General features: G+C 38.4%; 1 protein-coding gene and 1 long non-coding RNA gene across 2 annotated transcripts; both read left to right on the top strand.

The window, feature by feature from the left end:
- Window positions 1-338: 338 nt before the first annotated feature.
- On the top strand, window positions 339-14,387 carry ccdc69 (coiled-coil domain containing 69). The gene is made up of 9 exons (XM_066716613.1): window positions 339-538; window positions 6,106-6,151; window positions 6,607-6,782; window positions 7,893-7,980; window positions 8,346-8,419; window positions 8,661-8,762; window positions 8,997-9,116; window positions 10,626-10,723; window positions 11,697-14,387. Exons 1-9 carry the CDS (start codon window positions 488-490, stop codon window positions 11,863-11,865), a joined length of 924 nt encoding a protein of 307 aa, XP_066572710.1. The 5' UTR covers window positions 339-487; the 3' UTR covers window positions 11,866-14,387.
- Window positions 14,388-19,387: 5,000 nt separating this feature from the next.
- On the top strand, window positions 19,388-20,856 carry LOC136762769 (uncharacterized). Its single transcript, XR_010820889.1, has 2 exons — window positions 19,388-19,526; window positions 19,844-20,856. It is a non-coding gene; the product is annotated as an uncharacterized LOC136762769 (long non-coding RNA).
- Window positions 20,857-21,724: the final 868 nt, after the last annotated feature.

Raw genomic sequence — 21,724 nt, 5'->3', positions numbered from 1 at the left:
CGTTAACAGACATTTCATGGTAATTGATATCTAATTAATTTGTAAAGACTCCACAGCCTGTAGCTGGATAAATACTTTCTCTGTACATGATATTTCACTGGAGTAAGAGGTGGTTTTGCAACAGCTCCCATTCAGGCTTAATTTTAAATTACATTATTGCCACAGTATGTTAGAAACAACCTAGAGTCCTTTCTTCTATGCAATTAAATATTGTGTAAGCTCATTAAATATTGTGTAAAGGTTTAAGCGCATCAAAGTTATAGTTGCTTTGGAGGGGCAAACTGTGATTCTGCTCACAAACGAGCTGCGGCCTATATTGGACACATTACGGTAAAAGTCCCAGCCAGGAGATTAGAGTCGGTATGAGCCTCCGAGCGTGAAAAGATAGCGCAAAGTTGCGGGTTCATGGGGCTTCATCCAGGACCTCGGACACTTTGAGCCGGGCCGAGCCGGGCCGAGCCGGGCGGAGGAGCAGCAGGCGGCGGGCATGGGCTGCGTTCAGAGCCGGCGGCGCCGCGGCACGCCGCGCAGGACAGAGGTACCTCCCTGACACGGGCGCGGACAGCGCGGCAGCCCGGTAGCAACTCAAGCGCCTGCGAAGTACAGGAAATGGACAACTTTTCGCCTTTTTTTCCTGCTCTCTCTCTCTCTCGGTCTCATTTCAAGAGTTAGATGCCGTCACCTAACGCGTTGCGTAATTTCCCTTTAAATCACATACCAGGTTTGCATTCGTTTTCTTACCATTAAAAGGGTTTTGAAACGGTAAAGGGATGTTTTCGAGGCGACACCATAACCCGCTTGGCGAGGTTACATTGCTTCTAATGGGCAACAGATGTGAGCCTGCACTCTATATACACTAACCTGTGTTTATCTTGATCGCTGACTATTTGTAACATTTAGCCAAGTGCATAATAGTACGAGTTAGCAGCTGCTTGCAACCAGTGCATCCACATCTGAGTTTGAAATCACTGTATATTTATATTACACGGTCGGGAAAGTTGGGCTCAGATTGTATTGTTGGTGACAGCAGTGTGACGGTTCTTGGTAACTTTACAATATTGAAGTTGCTTTGACGTTTTGCGCTCATTTCTATGCACTAGCATGGCCGTCCCTGTAATCGCTAACCTCTGCAGGTATAAGGGGTTAACTGGCCCTGATGAAGGCCGGTTTCTGTGGGTTTAGTAGGCTGCTGTGGGTAAGGCAGTAGTAAGTAAAGGACTAGTCTATTATGTAGTACGTACTGGCAGAAAGCACAGTGCAGTACTGCAGTTGCCCAAAGTAGGTAATAACTCCAGGAGGCTTTATGTTTGTGTTACAAAGATACCTGCCCAAAGCCACTGTTAAATATTGCTTTATCTTATCCTGTTTTGGGCATCTTTACTAATTAGATGTCCTGAATCTGCCAACTTCTAATAGGATGCAATGTTAATATAGAATGACACTTATTTAAACCATGTATGCAAACATTACAATTAATGAGTCAAGTCCTGTATGTTTTTCACCTCCTGTGCTGTACTGTAGTCATGCAGCAGGATGTTGGTCAGACCAATTAACTAGTGTCTGTGTCATAAAGCGCACACCTGTTGTAGTCCCTGGGAATTCAGTTCATTACATGTTTTGCTGTTTTGTTTGTTGGGGGGGGGGGGGGCAACACTATTGCCTAAAGTTAATTCAATACATCTGGTCATGAACACTCCTATTTCTCTTTATCGTGGGTCATACAGTACCTTTGATGTGAAAGTGGTGTAACAAGAATCTTTGAGGTGGTTTGCTTCATAAAGGATCCATATTTTGATGGAACTGAATACAGCGGTTTAGTTAATTCTAAGAGAGGTTTGAGGTGAAAGGTGTATTTAAAAATAGGTTTACATATGCAAGTTAGTTTAAAAAAAAAAAAAAAATCAGTAGAGCCCCACGTTGCTGCGAGCATTGAGGCTTCGCTGTCAGTGTGCTGACCTGTGCCCACACTGTCACTGCTGCTGGAAAGAAGTGAAGGGAAACAATGGCAGCAGGCAAATAAACAAAGCCTAAAGAAACTGTAACCTCTGTTGACTGGGAAACCCATCTGTGTTCAGGATGGACACAAGACAGCTGTTTAAGTGTAGTTCATCAATTTCAGAAAGTTACATATCCCACAGCAAAGCTACCTTTCGTATGTTGCAGCATTTAAAGGCCCAATTCCCATATAACAGATTTGCACATTAGTATGAATGTTGAATATCAATACAGTGTGATGAAACCTGTCTCCAGTGATGAGTTTTCCTGTAATCTAGACATCTCTTTAAATGACATGTCGTTTTAATCAGCTATTGATGGCAGTCACGTCTGTCTTTATTTTGTTTTCCTTCTTTTTTTGTTTTTTTTTTGTTTTCCAATCTCCAGCTTACATCAGTGTGATTTGTTTTTATCTTGGTGTTTAATCATTTTTGGCACGAGGCCAATGTGTTATGGTGTAGTACCAGTGGAGGTTATCTGATTTTTGGCAGGATTTGTGAAGATTGATTTGAACCGGCTGTTTTATCATAGGCATTGCCTATAGAGTTGTCCTGGTGGAGTGTCTGAAGGTTTAGTTGACGTGATGTCATCATAGTTTATAACATTAGTACAGATATAAGCATGCAGGGGTGGGAATTGTTTATGCACATCACTTGGGCTTACTATAAGCTACAGGCAGTAGTGTGCAGTAGTGGTTAGGGCTCTGGACTCTGGAGCACAGGGTCGTGGGCTTGATCCCAGGGCACTGTACTTTACCTAGATTGCTCCAGTGAATGCACAGCTGTATAAATGGCTCAAATGTAAAAAAATAATGTGATATATTGGAACAATTGTAAGTCACCCTGGATAAGGAAATTGAGTAATAAGCTATAGCCTAACTATTGTTGCAAAATCTGTGTTTTATGAATTCTCTGTAAAAAGGGAAATGTATTGTGTATCAGAGCAATTACAGTAGCTCTGTATAAATAATTTTCCCATTGTTTCGCATTGTGTGAATATTGCAAAAGCAGACCTCTGCCGACTTCAGTTCAATATTGCATATGCACGCAATTCATCTACGGAGCACTATTTGAGTGAGACACATCCTGTTCCTGTTTGAAACCTCAGATTTGGAGTCACTGTCCTATTGTTTAACCTGTTTCAACCTGTAATATGTAGATCTAAATTCAAAGATGAGTATGCCTAGCTCTTTTTAGTTCAGACTAGCTGTGTACAGCCTGTATTGGCTGACTCTTCAATTGCAATATGTCTTAGGAACTCTTCATAACATTTGTGAAGTTACAGGTAGAATAATTGTACCTTTATTGACAAAATAAACAGAGCTTTGTTGTTGGGTTAAAAACTATTTGTAGTTGTTTAAAAGAGTATTGTTATCAAATTCCTTAGCAGAAATAAGCACCCTTTTTGTTTAAAAGATCGTGGTCAGAAAGCATTTGACAGGGAGAACATGGTTTCTGGTATTTTCACCTCTGGGGTTATGGACCATCAGCCGTCGAGAACATGTGATAAGAATTATTAATCATGTGTGGCACAATATCTTTAATCAAAGTCAAGATGGTACTCTAGCCTAAATTCCACAGAGGACAACATTCAGAGAACAGGCTGACAGAGTGTTTGGCATTTTAATGATTGTGCTGATAGTGCGTAGCCTATTTTGGCAGCGCAATGCGCAATGTGCACGTCTTATTGGAATTTAATGGTGATATGCAGAGCCTCAAAATAGATTGCTATTTTAGAAGGTTCCCATGCATTGTTTTTGAATAAGAACAACATTACTTTAAAATGTAAATAGATGTAAATTACTTAAGTGATTGTAAGGGAAATATTAAAAAAGAAAAAGGACAATACTATGTCAGCAATGTATTTTAAAATCTAAGACTGTAATGTGAACAATTAGTTTGGAGTATAGGCCATTTTCTGCATAAATATTACCACACATGAGATAGACCTGCTTGGTTGAATGATACTGCATTGAACAATGTATCACAAAAATATATTTCACTCTACCAAAACATACAGTCTGAAAGATACAGAAAATTTACTTTTCCAGATCACAGCATTTTTAGAACCAAAAAATGGTGGTGGCAAGCATAATTTCCTGTTGTTTGGTATTGTAGGCTAGCCACTGATTTGTTAACTTCAACAGTACGTCAGCCCCCATTTCCTGTAATGTGAAAATCTAACAGACCTGGTCTTAAAAACAGGATGCCGATTCTGTCAAAATGTATACAATAATGCTTTTTTCATACAGTCTCTAACCTCCATTCTTTACTGAAGATCTGAAATGGCTGGATTTATTAATGTATTGTTTAACTTTTCAAAAGTTAGCAGCAAATCAAGAATCCACCCTTTAGTTGCCAGGTTCAGCCTTTGAACTTTATCATCAGAAGCCTCTATTTCCCCCGGCTCTCAATTGTACAGTTCCACAAATGTTTTACTTGCTAGAAAGTTTTAAACACTCAAGTGGAAAGTTAGTGAGTCCAAATAGTGTCAGTTAAACAGAGTTTTCTATTTTATCCATTAAAAAATGTTGTATATATAAGCAGAACCACAAGTGCTACATTAAGCAAGTAGTAAAACCTGAAACTGATTAATTATAAACTGTATAAGTAAACAGTTTTATTTAAAAAAATATTCTTGTGGCCTTGAATTACGGTTTTACTGAGATTGCATTTCTTGCACTGTGTCTGTAGTTTTCAGGCAGAGAGAAAGGAATGCATTAACATGATTTGTACTTCTTGTCCACTAATGCCTAGCCTGTCAGTGTCCGTGTCCAGTATCTTACTGATGTTTTTGTTTGATTCTACTCTCTAATGGGGAAAGTCCAAGTGAATTTCACTGGTGGTCTGGTCAGACTTCAGTGGAAGATAAAAAATTGCAGTTCCTAGTGAGTTAACCTGCCTCACCAATTAGACCCATTCCGAGTGGGCGTTTTCTTAAACAAACAGCCAGTATTCATGATCTGTCCTTTCTTGCTTGCTGTGAATGCTGTGATTTAGTGAGCCAAGAATGAAGGCCCATGTATAGACATACAGCCTACTTAACAACTCTTCATATTTGATTATATAATGATTGTTGTATAATATGGTGTCCGCGAAAGAAGCTAGTGTCCAAACTACATTCTGTTAAAAATGTAACACTGCACAGCATCCCAGTGTCTACATTTTACTGGCTTATTTATGGATTGTTTATAAGGTCTTATACATACATAATTGTGAAATATATGCTTTTTAATGTATTTTTTCTTAAATGCTTACAATTTAATGTAATTATATAGTTTTGTGTTATTCTGTTAAATCCCCTGCTCATTCAAGTGGTTGTCCAAATATGTATCAAAGGCGGAAACTAGACTGAAGCAGCTCATAAGTTACAGTGCAAATGTTTACACCCTGCAGGCAATACAAAAATAAAAATTTTCCACCAAATATTCAAAGATCTTGTGATTTCTCATCTCTTTCGTGAACCCTGCTTGACTTCTGAATATTTGCATAACATCACACATGAGTAAAATCTGAAAGAGTTGCAGAGAAACTAATGTTAGCTCAGCACTATTGAAATGAATGATTGAATGAACATTTGAAAGAGGAAGGTAATCGCAACACTGTAAGTATAAAACGGTCACACTTATTCAGGTGGCCTTCGAGAATTTGTGATTTCAAATCAAATATGAGGAAAAACTCCTGGTACATTTTTAAACAACTCACTGTATATTTTGAGTCTTTGTTTGAAGTACAGCTTTTTCTTAAATTTGATTTGCAGGATACACATTTCCAGAACTTCTCTTGGGATACACGTAACACTTGTTTTGGGGGTGGGGGCTGGGTACTTGGTTTGAAGTGTTATCCAAACATAAAACGATGGGAAATAAATGGGCTTTTGTGCCTGCATATTTTTTATAATCTATCCTTAAGTCTCAAAACATAATTGCTGTAGTATGCCATATACAGTCTTCAAGGGTTTGAAGTACTAGTTATTGCTGTAAGATTGGAAATGTAACATAATTAGAATTCTTCAGCTGGTGTAAGATGCATTTAACCACAATTGCTAAAGTCAAACCACTATATCGAGACAAATAAATATGCTTATATACTGTTCTTCATTTCATTTTAGAGAAAAAATGCAGCCAAAGAATTGAACACCCTTCAAGATCATTGTGGTAAGTGGCTTCAGTGTTTGTAGATCACACTTTCTTTAACTCACTGTTGATGCATTCACATCAAATTGTTTATTAATGGGATAACCAAAGGAAATATTTGTATCCTTTATACTTTCTGAAATGTCATTGGTGTTTGATTTCGTCCTTATGACACAAACTTCCAAAATGATGTCACTGGCTTTGTTAGTATCCCAGTTAAGAATATCAGAAAACAAATTTAAGGTTCGTAACAAGAGGGGAGCCATGAGGCACATTTTCACTGTGGTTCCTTGTAGCGAGAGCTGAAGTGCCTCCTCCAGTAATTGTTTGAAGAATACCTTTTAATCTGGGTCAGTACGGTGTCTTTGAAGTTGTTTTCATTATATGAAGAATTGGCACCCTTTGTGGAGTTAGCGGTGCCAGCTGCATTTCTCTGCTGTTCCTGTGGTGCTGTATGGTTTCGTTGTCCTGCTTAGACAAATCCCAACACGAGGCCGCAGGCGCAGGGCTGGTGAAGCTCCAGCAGCAGCATGAATGGGAGTTGCAGAGTCTGCGGGAAACTCTGGTTGCCACTGGGAACAAGGAGAGAGAGGATCTGATAAGGGCCCACCGTGAGGAGATTGAGAGGATGGTGCAGGAGGTTACAAACAAGGTATCTCTACTGTCCCCTTGATTAATAGCACTAAATCAGAAGCAATTACTTTTACCGTTGCATATGCCACTGATAAGCATCCAAGTGAAAAGAAACACCCTAATGTTTGAGTATCTGAAACTTCATTTTATTTAGCCTACAAAAGCATATGGGGAATTTTTGTCCTCCATTCATATGCAGTTTAAAAGAACAAAATATTAGAATGGTAAATTGTCGTTTTGTTTTGGTTACACTTGATACTTTTTAATACATATTTGAAATGACACCAACAGTCCTCACATCATTTAATAAAACAAATTATTGTGGTTCTGATGATCACCAAAAAAGCTTACTGGTTAATTTTTTGTGACAATTTGGTTTTGTGTTGGTTTCCTCTTCAGTCCTGCTTTGTGGAAGGGTATGAGTTAAATTGTCTGCTTTCCCTTTTAACCTTGGAGATTTAAGTCCCTTGTTTTTAGGCCATGCAATTTCAAGTTTAATTTAATTTACAAGTAATTGAAAATGATTAAATAAATACAAAAAGTACTATATAATCATGCTTGCTGGCCTTAATAAGTAAGCAATGTCTTGTCATTAGAGAATAATTGGGAACACTGCCTGTTTTGTATCTTTGTTCATTTATTGGTTTCCAGATTCTGTTTGCAGTTGTCAGACTTCTAGCTTGTCTTTCACCCACTAACCTTTTTTTTGAGAGGATACATGAACACTTCCATTGAGCTTTTCTTAAGCAATGGCATTAGATAAATCCACGTATGAAGGAAAGTAAATTGTCAGGCATGCACTATCCTTATATAAAAACCAATCCACAAACCGTTCATTGTTTAGAAATGCAACTGTATTTCATCAGTTTTTCCCAATGTGTGATGTAATGTGCATTTCATGTGATGTGATCCAAGATTCATTTGATGTTGTTAATATGTTGTATATTGCGTTTACTTCGCAATATATTAAAGTGCATGTGTATATGTGTGCGTGCATGTGTTTCCTGACAGAATGTACATGTTTCCACAGAGCATTTTGTAAATCTTTTCTGTCCAGTGGGAAAGGGGTATGGACTGCACTCTGTCTAAACAGGGAAATCAACTCACTGCCATCTCACTCCCTTTTCAGGTTCAATCAGAAACATCTGCAGAACTCCATACTCTTTGTGATAACAGAGTGCGATGCATTTCAGATGAACATAAGAACACAATAGAAGGTGTGTGTAACATTTGTGTTTTTCCAATTTTTATGTTAACCTCTCTTTGTGCACCAGTAAATATAGATTTCTTCACCAGGGAAGCACAATAGTTAGCCAATGATCACGCCATGTAATAAGCACACAGCACGCTATGATGCCAAAATAAATAAGCTCCATATAACATTATTTAACATTTTGTTCTACACCAGAGTTTTAAAGCAACCTAGTTGAGTACAATGTGTAAACTTATTGTCAGCTGTCTTAGAAATAGGGCTGTGCCCCTTAAACCCAAATGTGAAGCATTATATCACTCTTTGAAAGATTTTAATATATTTTTTTTTAAATTGGGAGCCTGAAGTCTTAGTATGTTAATGTTTCCACAGAGCTGCAGCAGTCTTGGGACGAAGAGAAGTCCTCATTGACTGAGAACTTTGAGGCGGCTCGAGCTTCATTACAGGTTTAGTGCTTTTTCAGGATCAGTGAATTGTCAAATCCCGTTGAATGTTAAGCCAGTCATTGCAATTTCCACTTGGCAAACTATACCATGTAAATCATTGCTAAAGTCTGTTGTTTGTTTATTCAGATAAAAAACTAGTGTCACTTTGTGTTGCTTGGGAGTATGCCCTCCCCAAAGTATGTCATCCCCCCCCGAAATCCAGCTGCTTCATTGAGTTACCCCGTGTATCAATTGTCTGCAGGGCAGAGTGGATGATCTGACTGCAGAGCTACAGGTCTTCAACAAGTTAAAACAAAGAGTGGAAGAGTCTGTTCTGAAAAGAGATCTGCAGACTAATATTCAGGTACGTTGACTACTGGGAAAGAAAAACAGGTAATATTCACATGAGTTGAGAACATAAAAATGAATGATTTTGTATAACTCTGGAGTCTGTGCGTAAGTCAAGGGCAGACTTGGCAACAAGTTGTCTAAAGTTCACATAGAAACATGTTTACTGGAGAGGTTTTCATAGCATCACTTTAGAAATGCTGGGTGTCTGTCTTCCTGCCTTTGCCAAATCCCTGATCTGCTCCTTCAGGCCCACGGCAGCCCTGGTGAATTCTGGGAGCAGGAGCTGGAGAGTTTACTGTTTGTCATTGAAATGAAGAGCGGACGAATCCAAGAGCTCAACAGCAAGCTGCACCAAATGCAATCCCTGGTAAGTACAAGAAGTTTGTGTTCATATAAATAAATAACAATTTATTAACACAATTAACACTTTTAAGTGTTTAAATTAGCTAGTGTGTAAAAGTTAAATTTGAGTTTTCTAGCATTCTTTGTTCCTTCTTCTCCTGTGTTAGATTTTCCTTTTTTTCTCATTTATTTTTTCCTGAAAGTCAGTTAATGGTCTGCTCACATCCTTTCGCACACATTTGAGTTATGTCGCTCATTACCAGGAGGCTGGAGTAGTGTAAATTCTCACGGTGTTAGCTGTAAACTTGAACTTCTGTTGCTACAGTGATTTGGCTAGGATTTCACAGTCTGAACCCCACTCAGGCTGGCATAACATGACCTCACTGCTTTTTTGTTATGAAGCAAATAATCTTCGTCATCTCCACAATTATCACAGAATGAATCTGAGGGAAGGTGCTTGAGCATAATTGGCATTTTAAATGACCACATCAAGATAAAAATATATGTTTACTCAAATACTCGTCAAGGTTGTTTGTGTGCTACAGAAAAGACTGATGGGTTTTTGCCAATAGACGATAATGACAGTCATCTATGATAATCTGTTTCATCAGTCAGACTATAACTTCTTTCACCTTAATGGTTACCTTGTTCTCGCTTCAGGCCGCGGGGTATGGTGAGGTTGTTCTGAAATTCTTGAAGTCGGCAGACACTTTGAATTCACTTTAGAGTTCTGTGTTATTGTTTAAACTAAACGTATACAAAAATGTAATATTATCTTTAAAAGGAGCATTTGAAATGCACTTTTGAGAATAAAATAAATATTTAATATAAAGATCTTTTAGTTTGTTGAAAGAAAAAAAATGGTAATCTTCGGAGTGTTACAATTGGTCAGTCTTTCCAGCATGGCTGTGTCAAATGTCTCGGGAAATATGAGGTGCCGTTAGGGACATACACTATATAATGAGTCGCATGCACTCTACTGAGATACTTCTGTATACTAGTTGCGATCAGAAAGCAATAAAAAGAGATTGTATTGACCTATGCTTGTGAGATTCATATATGAAGTTTTAATTTCTCTTTAAGGGCCGGATTAAATCAAAACTTTGATCCACCTGCTAATAGAAAACTACAGAACTGTACTCAGTTGTGGTTTAATTGTTTGTAAGATGCCACTTTCTTCTAATCATAAATGTAACCGCTATGATGTACAGGTTTGTAGTTTTCTATTAGCGGGTGGGTCAAAGTTTTGATTTTAATCCAGCCCTAATGATATAAAGTTGCAGGATATACCTGTTCCCCGCTAGCTAACAGTGCTGTCAACATGTCCTCCTGCTTTGCAGAAAAAAAGTGTTGATAATGGGTTGCTTGCTACTTGCTAGCTAGCTAGTTTTATTTGATTTAGGGGGTTTTGATGGGAATTAGCTAAACTTTTCCTTTGAAGTAGCCTAATATTATTTGAGGTTTTCAATAGCACTTCAGGGTGAATTATGTCCCTAACAGTGCCTCATAATCTTTTCATCCTTATTATCTGCAGGTTGAGAAGAACCTCTCTCTGGAAGACCAAGTGAAGATGCATATTCAGCAGAATGAAGATCTGAGAGTCCAAATTAAGAACCACCACACATATATAGAGTATGTCTCTTCCTCTTCTCGGTTCTCACTGTACCAGTAGCACATTGTTGTTTTTTTTTTCCCTAGTGCTGTGTTCACAGAATATGATTTACATATAATGGCATGCTAAAACTGTGTTAAACAGGGTGTGAAATATTTCACATTGAATTTAAAGATGTTCGAAAGGTATTGCTTCCTGTTCTTGAATGTCATTATTTGCTCTCATATTTGATCAATTTTGTTTCTTACAGTAGCAATAAAAAGTAAACCATCCCCAAATGGGAGCATGTTCTGGTCCTATCCTAATTGAGAAACACTAGGGCACAGTACACATGTGCTTTGGGGTGTTGTGCACACTGAACACTCAGTTGTGCTCTGATGCTGATTCAAGTCATAGGAAGGACAATATTTGCTATGATTTCTAAGCAGTCATTCAAAGTATAATATTAAGATAAGGTGTTATAGTGGAAGAAACCAACACAGAGAACAAAGCAGGAACAAAGTAATAAATAGGGCTCTTAAAACATAAATCAGTCTTATTCACTTTTAAAGCATTGGATTACACTATATTATACCTGTTACCCCAGCCTTTCTTGTGTTGCAGCCTTTGTGTATATCCTTGATAAATGTCAAACTTGGTGAATCCCCACTCTTCTGTTGTTTTGTTTCCCTTTTCTGATGGGGGTGTGCTGAGGAAATGAATGAGTGTCACACAGAAAGACCATCATAAGGCCTGATATAAAAATATGTATTGTACAAGCTTTAAATCCAATTAGTAGGTTCAGTAGTAGTACCTCACCTGAATGATTTTTTGCAGTGTTTAGAAAATTAGAGAGGCAAAGGCAGAGAATTATGCAGGAAATATCTCCACAAGAAATAAAATGAAACCATATGTAGTAGAAACTAATTTCTTGACTGTTGCTGTTGAGCATTCACATTAAAAAGCCGTGGCTGCTGTGTCCTAAACCCTCGTGTGTCTTGTGTTGCTCTTTAGGCAGCTGACAGGAGATCTCACCTCACTGCAGCAGTCTCTGGCCAAGGAAGCCCTGCGGACTCAGAAGCTGAACCTGGAGAAAGAGCAGCTACAATACAGACTGGCCAATGGAGACTCTACTGCCAGCGCTCACCTGTCCTCTCTCGCAGCACACCTCTCCCCCAGCTGATCCAGCACACCACCCTCCACAGCTGCTCCTCCACCGCAGCTGTTTACGCTATGCACTGATTTTCATCCTGAGTATCTCTGCAGGAAGGCAGGAAGCATCTTGCCACTTCAGGGTGGCCCTTCAGTCACGCACAAGAGCTGGTGCAGCGCCTTTTAGGCTGCATTGCTCTGTGAAGTTTCACTCTTGTAGTGCTAATGCGGACCACATTTTTACAGTCTTCCTAAAGCCACCAGGAGCCACCGACAGATGAGAAAATGCAGAAAACTTGATTTTAGTCCTGCTTTTGTTTTTAATGTTTTTACTCTGGATTTCATCCAGTCTTTTTCAGGGCAAGTCAGAAGATTGTCTTCAGGTTGCTCTGTCTTTTTTTGTGCTGCTTTTTGTTTTAGAAAGAAAATAAACTATTATACAGTGTTTGTTACCTCATAGATAAGCTTTGCCTGTTACAGGACAGCTTGTCAGCTTTCCCTATATATTCTGTAATCAAAGTTACAATAGTTTTCATGGGGTACTTCTGAATTAATTTCAGTTTTAATGTATGCCTTTGTACTGTGAGTATTTGAATATGTTCTGTGCTACTGCTACAGTCATACTCCCACTGAGGAAAACATGTTACAGCAATCTTTACTGTAAACCAATCCACATCCTGTGGATATTTGTATCTCAATGTTGGCGGACCTTCGCCTGCTCCTGTTTGCCATTAGTGATTGACATGTTTTTGTTTTAACAAATCAGTATCTGCCTTAAGTACAAAGATTTTGTTTTGTGGTATGTCCATACAGTATGTTAGTAGAGTGCCCTTGATGAAGGGGGTACACTATTTCTCATTGCTAAGGAGCCATCACACAGTCCTTCATGTCATAGGAAATGCAGTTTTAACAGCAGCAGGGCAGTGCTTTCAATAATGGTGGTCATTTTGGACTGGGTTTCTTCATTCAATTCTGCAAATTGCCCACTTGTTTGACACTGGTGAGGTGTGCGTTCTCAGCCACCTTTTGTCCAATGAAAATCTTTATTATCATCACTAACGCTTGTGTCCACGCTGAAACCCGGGACTTTGTCTTCTACGACAGACACAGTAACTCCGTTTCTCACCCTCACAAGGCACAGCAAAGGAGTCAAACCAATACTGATAACTGACACATTTCTGTTTCGGACAAGAAACCAAAGCACTTAGAATGTCAGTATTGATCTTCGGACATGTGACACTGTATGATGTATTCAGATGCACAGGTGCACTTTTTAACCAGTATTTTATCTGTTTTTATTAGCTTTTATGTGTGAAAGGGGTGGGAGTGTATTTTCTTTTCAGTGAGTGGTATACAGTGGATGCATTTTTTTTTTTTGGCAGAGCTTTGAATTTAATTGAACCAATTGCTAAAATGTGAATTAGTAGTGGTATTAGTTATTCCATTGCAGATTGATAGCATTAGGCCAAATGAAAGAAAGGCTTAGTAAAAACACAAAATTTAAATGAAGTATTGTATAGTGTTTGTATGCTCCATTTATAAATCATATTTTTGGCACAACTTTGATATTTGCTCAAATTTGTTAAAGCAATAGATTCTAGATCAGTGGTCTGCAAAGTTGTGCCCGCGATGCTTATTCTAAATTTTAAATAAACTATGTTTCTTGAGGGGAAAAAGCACCAAAAGGTTTTCTCTCCAAAAAAAAAAAAAAGAAAATCCAATAATGCACTGCAAAAACTAAACAAAGAATAGTTGTCAGGCACTCTCACGCACAAACGTGCGGTGTAGTGACAGATTGAGTAGACTAAGTTTCAGAATTATGTGTCTGTGGAACAGGTGCTCAAGTCCATCAGAGTAACAACAGGCATTTGGTTGCAGTTACCAAAATAAACATACCCCCCCTGCTACGACTGCTATGAGTATTTGTTGGGCATCTGAAGAGGGGTTGGTTGATTAAAAACAAAACAAGAAAAATATATTAATACATCTATGCTCAACTAAAATGTTAAAATACCAAATGTGAAAATGGAGAACAACAACAAAACCTGAATGTCTCTATTTACTTGTGTGTTTGAAGATCCTTGCACCTTTTGTTTACATTTCTATTTACACATTGAATGATTTTTGACCACTTTGTCTGAGACTGGGTTAGGTCATCCACTTATTACCTCAGTTCCTAGAGGGGAACACAGACTTGAAAAACAAACCCAGGGAAACGCATTTCATTATTTTATATTTCTCTTGGTGGAGGTGATGCTTTGCACAACTTATTCATTATTAAACATGCTGTAGGATCTTCACACGTGTTAAGGAAATAGACTTTATAATGGTTTTGAAATTTGAAATTTAAGACATTGCAGTTATTTTTACCAAAACTTGTAAACCATCATAATTCTTCATATTATACCAGTGCATGTGTTATATTTCACAAAATACAAAATATACAACAAAAGCCACTTGGGTAAACAATGTCTAATGCCACATAACCTTCAACAATTTTTTCCCCCTTCTTTTAAACTGACAATTTGCTAAATAAACTGTCATTTATATTAATTATATGAATATAGTCGTCATCTTTTTAATTTTTGTGAGTTGTTTTCCCATGCATTATTATTTTAATAGGAAGACATGTAGATTCATATATATATGGGATTAATATGTGATTCCAAACATTTCTTCTATATAATTAAATCTGTATTAAACATTGAAAAACAGTTGGTATATTTAAAAAGAAAATCTTAAAAGAACATGTTGCAGGCTCCATATATCCATCTTATGATTGTTTTGTTTAGGAGTTTATTCTCTTGCAATGTATTCAAGATGCATAAATATAATGCCCATGTCAGCTATATCAAGTGAGTCTGAATCCATTGAATAGAATTGAATAGTTATTTCATGAACACAATGTTATTACAACATTCTTTATAGCATTCTTTATATGCATCTTTTCTGTAGCTTTAATCACTGTGCTCCATATATATTTTACAATATATGTTACAATATGATACTGGGTTCCAAAACTGTGACTTAACTTTTTTGATTTTGTTTGTGTGTAACATTTTGCCATGCTTGTAGTATAATCTCAAATCATCTTCCGATGGCCTTACCTTAAAAAAAAATGTCCAGATGCCTGTTTCTAAATTTAGAAATTCATTGTATAACCAGAGACTGTAAATACACTCACAACTACTAATGGTTAGTTTATTTTGCATCCAAGGCCCTGAGAATTAACAGCCATTTCATTATTTCATGATCACTATGCTGTCTGTAGGTGGAACTGAATGTTCGTAAACTGGCACAGCAAACTTTACCAGTATTTTGTAATAAAATCTCTCTGATTCTGATTAATTCTAGATTCTAGATGTATAGATACAATGTGTGTGTGTCACAGTGAAGGCTGTTGAATCCTCTGGGCCCTGGCAGGTGTTTTCAGCGATTCCAGGTTCTGAGCAGTGCAGGTGTAGGTGCCCTGTCCACAGCTCTGCCCCCCCGAGCGCAGTGTGTGTGTGCTGTCCTGAGTGTACAGCGGCCTGCCGATCTGCTCGCACCAAGACAAAGCACAATTATGTTAGAGCTGCCAAAAGAGTTGTAAAGAGAGTGCGCAGTGGGTTAGGTCATTTTGATAACGACCTGCAAGATGCCGATTTGATCCCCTACATTATCAGCCACTCGAGTCTCAAATGAAATTGGTGTATTTGATATTAAAGCCGAGTGGTGTTTTGTAATCGTCTAACTTCAAACAGTCCTATAGCTAAATCTGAAAATGTTAAAAGTTACCTTTTGCATTGAGTATTCCCAAGTGAAACTATAGCAACATTGAGCTGAGCAATTATCTGTAAATTCTCACCCATGCAGACCAAGGAGGAGGCCTGGATAACAAGACGCTGGAGAGACGGAATCTAACATGAACTATTAAATATTGTTATAAAGTTTGTCTCTGTCAGTAATGCCAATCTTATTCATATTTATTGATTAAAGCAGTTTCTATGAAATTGTTGCAGAATTCTTGTTTTCGTTGAGAACAGAATTTTGAAAACCATCCATTGTGTTGTTTAGAGTTTCAAATTCTCATTAGCAACATAACTATTGCTGTGTGGATATGTTACTTTGTGACGGTCTGCTTTTATGTTTTTTTCCATCTATATATGATAAATTGTGATAGGCTTTATCCCACCTGGCGCTCAACTGTATAATATAATGCAAAATCTTTACAGAATTTGGCTCCCAACTTGGGGTCTGAATTTGGACACTAGGATTTAATTACTCTAGGCCGTTTACATATTATCCTGATTTGTATTTTCCCTCATGTCTTAGACATGGATACAAATATATTTATGAATGTGGAATCTGCAAATACACTTGTTCCTAGTTGCAAATACTGATGTGTCAGGTTTTACTCATGGAGTAAATGTCTTTAGCAAGCTATTGCAGATAATCAGCTAACTCAACAAGTGTTTCATCAGCAATTCTTACAAAATTGTCAAAGACAAATGGAGGAGGATAAGGAACAATACAAAAACATTGCTGTTACAATAGAACAATTGCATCAAGTGTTAGCAAAATTGTATGAAGTAGCCAAGAAAGTGATTTTGGAATTGATATCTTTGATATCTTTTCTTATCATGCCTTGTGTCGATTAGTGGGCTCCAATGGGCTTAACAGAACCTCCTAATGCCAGTATTTGTGCAGTGGTACAAGCTAGTATCCAGCCTTCCATGGACTTTCCCAACAGTGATGAAGTCATTTGGCAAGCCCAACAAGATGATCCTCTAATCCAGACCCTATATCAAGAAATCCTTGAAAATGGGGATAACACTTCTGCTTCATCTTTCTTTACAATCATTGAAGATAAATTGTACAGGAAAACTTCAACTTTGTGGAAAGTCGTACATCAGATCTACATTCCAGAGTGCTTACATCCCCAGATCTTGCAGGCTTATCATGATAGCCTATTGAGTGGGCATTTGTGCTGATTTTAAACTTGCAAATGCATTCAAGCAGTGGCTTATTAACCAAAAATGTGTGCTGACATAATTAACTACATCAAGAAATGTCAGGTATGCCAACTTCACAAATCTGAGACAAGAAAGCCTAGTGGACAACTTCAACAAACCATTCTAGAGAGACCATGGGAAATGCTAGGAGTAGACCTGATGGGACCTTTTCCAAGAAGTTCCCAAAATAATGTCTACTTGCTTGTTTTAGTGATTACTCCAAGTAGGTTGAACTGTTTCCTCTACATAAAGCATTTGCTAATACTTTCTTGATCAAGGAGAGCTTTATGAGGTGGGGAAACCCTGGATATCTGCTTATCATCCCCAGACAAATCTAACAGAACAAGTAAATCAAAGTTAGAAAAGCATGATTTCTTCTTACATTGGATTGCATTACAAAAATTGGGACTCTTTTCTTGTTGATTTTAATTTAGCATTAAATATCTCCAGACCATCTTAAGTATGAATTTGTTGCCAGGATGGAAACATTGAGGGGAATGATGACCATGAACATGAAGAAGGCTTGGGAAAGGCAAAAACTAAATTATGATAAAAAAAGAAGAGAGGTGTTTGCTGTTAATGATCGTGTGTGGATTGGTAATCATGTTCTTTCTAAAGCATCCACACATTGCCCCAAAATGGAAAGGCCCATATCGACTTCGACTGGCGAAGATCTACAAACAGACAAAGAAAATGTAAAGTGGGTTTTACATAAGCGGGACTCTAATATAAAATGAAATGGTGCAGTGGATTCCTAAATGATTTAGTATTATAAGAGCAAAGCAACTTTTACTTGTGAAACAGCTAAGGAAGATGGACTCGTAAGTTTAAATCTATTGCAATGTACTTGAACTGGATAAAGAAAGATTTGTTCGATTTGATTTGAAACATATGGCTCTCACTTCAATTTCCTGTCTGCTGCTAATGTACACTCACCTAAAGGATTATTAGGAACACCATACTAATACTGTGTTTGACCCCCTTTCGCCTTCAGAACTGCCTTAATTCTACGTGGCATTGATTCAACAAGGTGCTGAAAGCATTCTTTAGAAATGTTGGCCCATATTGATAGGATAGCATCTTGCAGTTGATGGAGATTTGTGGGATGCACATCCAGGGCACGAAGCTCCCGTTCCACCACATCCCAAAGATGCTCTATTGGGTTGAGATCTGGAGACTGTGGGGGCCAGTTTAGTACAGTGAACTCATTGTCATGTTCAAGAAACCAATTTGAAATGATTCGACCTTTGTGACATGGTGCATTATCCTGCTGGAAGTAGCCATCAGAGGATGGGTACATGGTGGTCATAAAGGGATGGACATGGTCAGAAACAATGCTCAGGTAGGCCGTGGCATTTAAACGATGCCCAATTGGCACTAAGGGGCCTAAAGTGTGCCAAGAAAACATCCCCCACACCATTACACCACCACCACCAGCCTGCACAGTGGTAACAAGGCATGATGGATCCATGTTCTCATTCTGTTTACGCCAAATTCTGACTCTACCATCTGAATGTCTCAACAGAAATCGAGACTCATCAGACCAGGCAACATTTTTCCAGTCTTCAACTGTCCAATTTTGGTGAGCTTGTGCAAATTGTAGCCTCTTTTTCCTATTTGTAGTGGAGATGAGTGGTACCCGGTGGGGTCTTCTGCTGTTGTAGCCCATCCGCCTCAAGGTTGTACGTGTTGTGGCTTCACAAATGCTTTGCTGCATACCTCGGTTGTAACGAGTGGTTATTTCAGTCAAAGTTGCTCTTCTATCAGCTTGAATCAGTCGGCCCATTCTCCTCTGACCTCTAGCATCAACAAGGCATTTTCGCCCACAGGACTGCCGCATACTGGATGTTTTTCCCTTTTCACACCATTCTTTGTAAACCCTAGAAATGGTTGTGCGTGAAAATCCCAGTAACTGAGCAGATTGTGAAATACTCAGACCGGCCCGTCTGGCACCAACAACCATGCCACGCTCAAAATTGCTTAAATCACCTTCCTTTCCCATTCAGACATTCAGTTTGGAGTTCAGGAGATTGTCTTGACCAGGACCACACCCCTAAATGCATTGAAGCAACTGCCATGTGATTGGTTGGTTAGATAATTGCATTAATGAGAAATTGAACAGGTGTTCCTAATAATCCTTTAGGTGAGTGTATGTTTGCCTTTCTAATTATGGTGTGTTAGTGCTACGTTGTTGTCAGCATTCCATTTGATTGTAAAAAGGTTTATTAACCTATGCTTTGCACTTTGAAGAATTTAATTATCTGGCATTTGCTCCTAGTGTATATATTGTATATGTCACGAGTGGGGCATGAATCACTTGGGTTTCTTCACTGTTGATGATCGTGTGCACTTTATTATTATGGTATGTTATTTCTATGATTGTTCAAATTGCTTAATTGTTTCATGTGTGTTTTACTTAATAGCCAAACACGCTGCCCTGTCACATTCCCAAGTGGACTTCCCCGCATCACCTCCCTAATTACCGTCACCTGCACCCTGACTCTATCTCCTGCCTATAAGAGCAGGGAGCTGTGTTTGTTTGGCACACACCAACGGAAATCAGACAAAGAGATACAACAGTGATTCTGCCCAAGACACGCGCTGGAGGAGAGAGTAAGGGACTAGATGGTGAAAGCACAGACTGAGGGGACCTGGATCAGAAGAAGAGACTTAACATTTGGAGACCACAGAAGAAAGTGTATATTTCCTTTGTGGATAAGTACTTTTGTTTACCTTTTGTTGAAAAGCGATTGTGAAAATAAGAGACTTCGACACGGCACATGGAGCACTTTATTTTATATACCACAGAAAGTGGTAGTGACAGTTTGGGGTCCCCCTAGAAAAGGATCTGTGATTGTACTTTGCACTGTTTGATTGTTGCGGTCTCTCCTCGCTCCCCTCTCGTGGCTGATCCTGGATTTGTAACCTATAAAAGGCAAAGGGAGACATTAGCATTGCTCATTTGCACAGAGACTGCTTCTATTGATAAATGTTACTTACGCTGATCTCTTGTAGAATCTGTGTTGATCGGTACGGAGCCAGTCCGGGTCTTGCCTGGCCCAAAACCACTACCGGCCTTGGAGACGCTGAAGATTATGTCCTGGAGTAGGCATCTCGCTTACCTGTAGATGGAAGCCAAATAATATCATCGCTGCTGCTGCTGCTGCTTTTTATTAGATAATTTACTATTATTTCTTTGTTCTTTTGGGTAGGGGATTTTAGTCTTTTATTCACCATGAATATTAAAGGCGGGTTTTAGCTAGGTTTTATTATATGTATTGCTTACTTTATATCTCTTATAGTGTTAGTCATAATTTTGTCTAGCACAGCCTCCGTGCCCTGTGCATGTGAAACCAACCCTGTTGAATAAAATAATTACTTCCCATCCTGCTGTTGTGCCTGCCCGGGGAGAGAATCGAAGGGGGTTGCGAGTTCCCCTCTTGCTTACTAATTGAGGTGGCATAGTTGGTCACGTGTTTCTCACTGAACTCCCCTCAGCTGTGACATACGTCGCTTTAAAAGAAGGATGTGATTGCTCTTTGCACATTATTCCATTGGATATAGCATTTGCTCTTAGTATATTTATTGCATACATCACTTTAAAAGAAGGCCGTTACCGTTTGCACTCTCATTACTGCTACATACAGTTTACATGGTGATATTGTTTTCTTTTGTTATTTAGTTTTGTTTCATGAACCTGTTATTTATTTGTGAACCTACTCGAGTATGGTAAACGTGGGCCCAGAAAAAGTTTGTCATCTTTTGTCATCCGAGTAGTGTTTTCTGTAGTAAACAGATGTGTATTGTATGGCTGGAAATCTTTATATGCTTGTTAATCTATTGTGATTTTTTATTCTTCATGGACATTGATCAAACTCTGGACTGACAGAATCCTAGGTGTGCAGGGAACTTAAAACATAAAACATGAACTGTCTTATATTTATTAAATTGGTTTGTGTGTAATCTATGTGCCATATTTATCTATGAAATTAACGTTGTTGATGAATACAAACAGAAATTGTGCTCTATATGTATGCGGTCTAGAGTTGTACTTCTTTACCACCTACCCTTGATGGAATTAAGTCTCATGTTATGGGGTTAGTTGGTATAGGGTGTAGTCGGGAGTCTTATATTTCTGTATACATCCTGGTAACCTTTTTCAGTGTTCTTTTTTTTCCATCTATATATGTTACATTATGGTAGGCTTTATTCTACCTGGCGCCCACTATATAATATAATGCAAAATCGTTACAACTTGCCATACATACATCAACTTGGAGAAAGGAAGCAGAACTGAGTTTTTCAGTTTCAAACCCAAGTATAGTGTTGTACTTTTATTAAAGCATTTATCTTCTCTATTGTTTGTGCAGGTTTTGTTTCCAACATGTCAAGACAGAGCTGTGCTGCAGGCGCTGTTGTCAATGGAGAATTTAACAATATGTGTTTCAAAACTGTGATATAATCCTGTGGTTTGTTTTGTCAGTTTATGGATATTATCTGTCATTCAATTTTCCTTCTTTTCCCCAGTTTAATTATTTTGAAATTTACAACATTTGGGGGAAATGTGCAGCACAGTAAACAGCAGAAAGAAGTGCTTTGTCAGCACTATAAGGTGTGGCATTACATTTTTTTTTCTGTAACAATGTATACATGATCAACCTCCAACCCTTTGAGGACTGCATGGGACATTCAAGAATAAACAGTTCTCCCATTTTCCCTGGACTCATCACTTACCGTTCACATAAATGTATCTGGTGGATATTTGGCGAAGGTCCTGGTAGCTTGCCTTGCCATAAAGGGAGCCTTTTTATGTCGGATATCTCGACCTCGTCCACTTTCACTTCAGAGTCACCTTGGCCTGCGGGGAAGTCACCTGACAGAACAGTGTCGTTGGCC

The sequence above is a fragment of the Amia ocellicauda genome, chromosome 11 (assembly GCF_036373705.1).
Source record: "Amia ocellicauda isolate fAmiCal2 chromosome 11, fAmiCal2.hap1, whole genome shotgun sequence".
Lineage (NCBI taxonomy): Eukaryota > Metazoa > Chordata > Actinopteri > Amiiformes > Amiidae > Amia > Amia ocellicauda.
The sequence above is the reverse complement of the archived record's forward strand: the minus strand, read 5'-3'. Positions and strand labels throughout refer to the sequence as shown.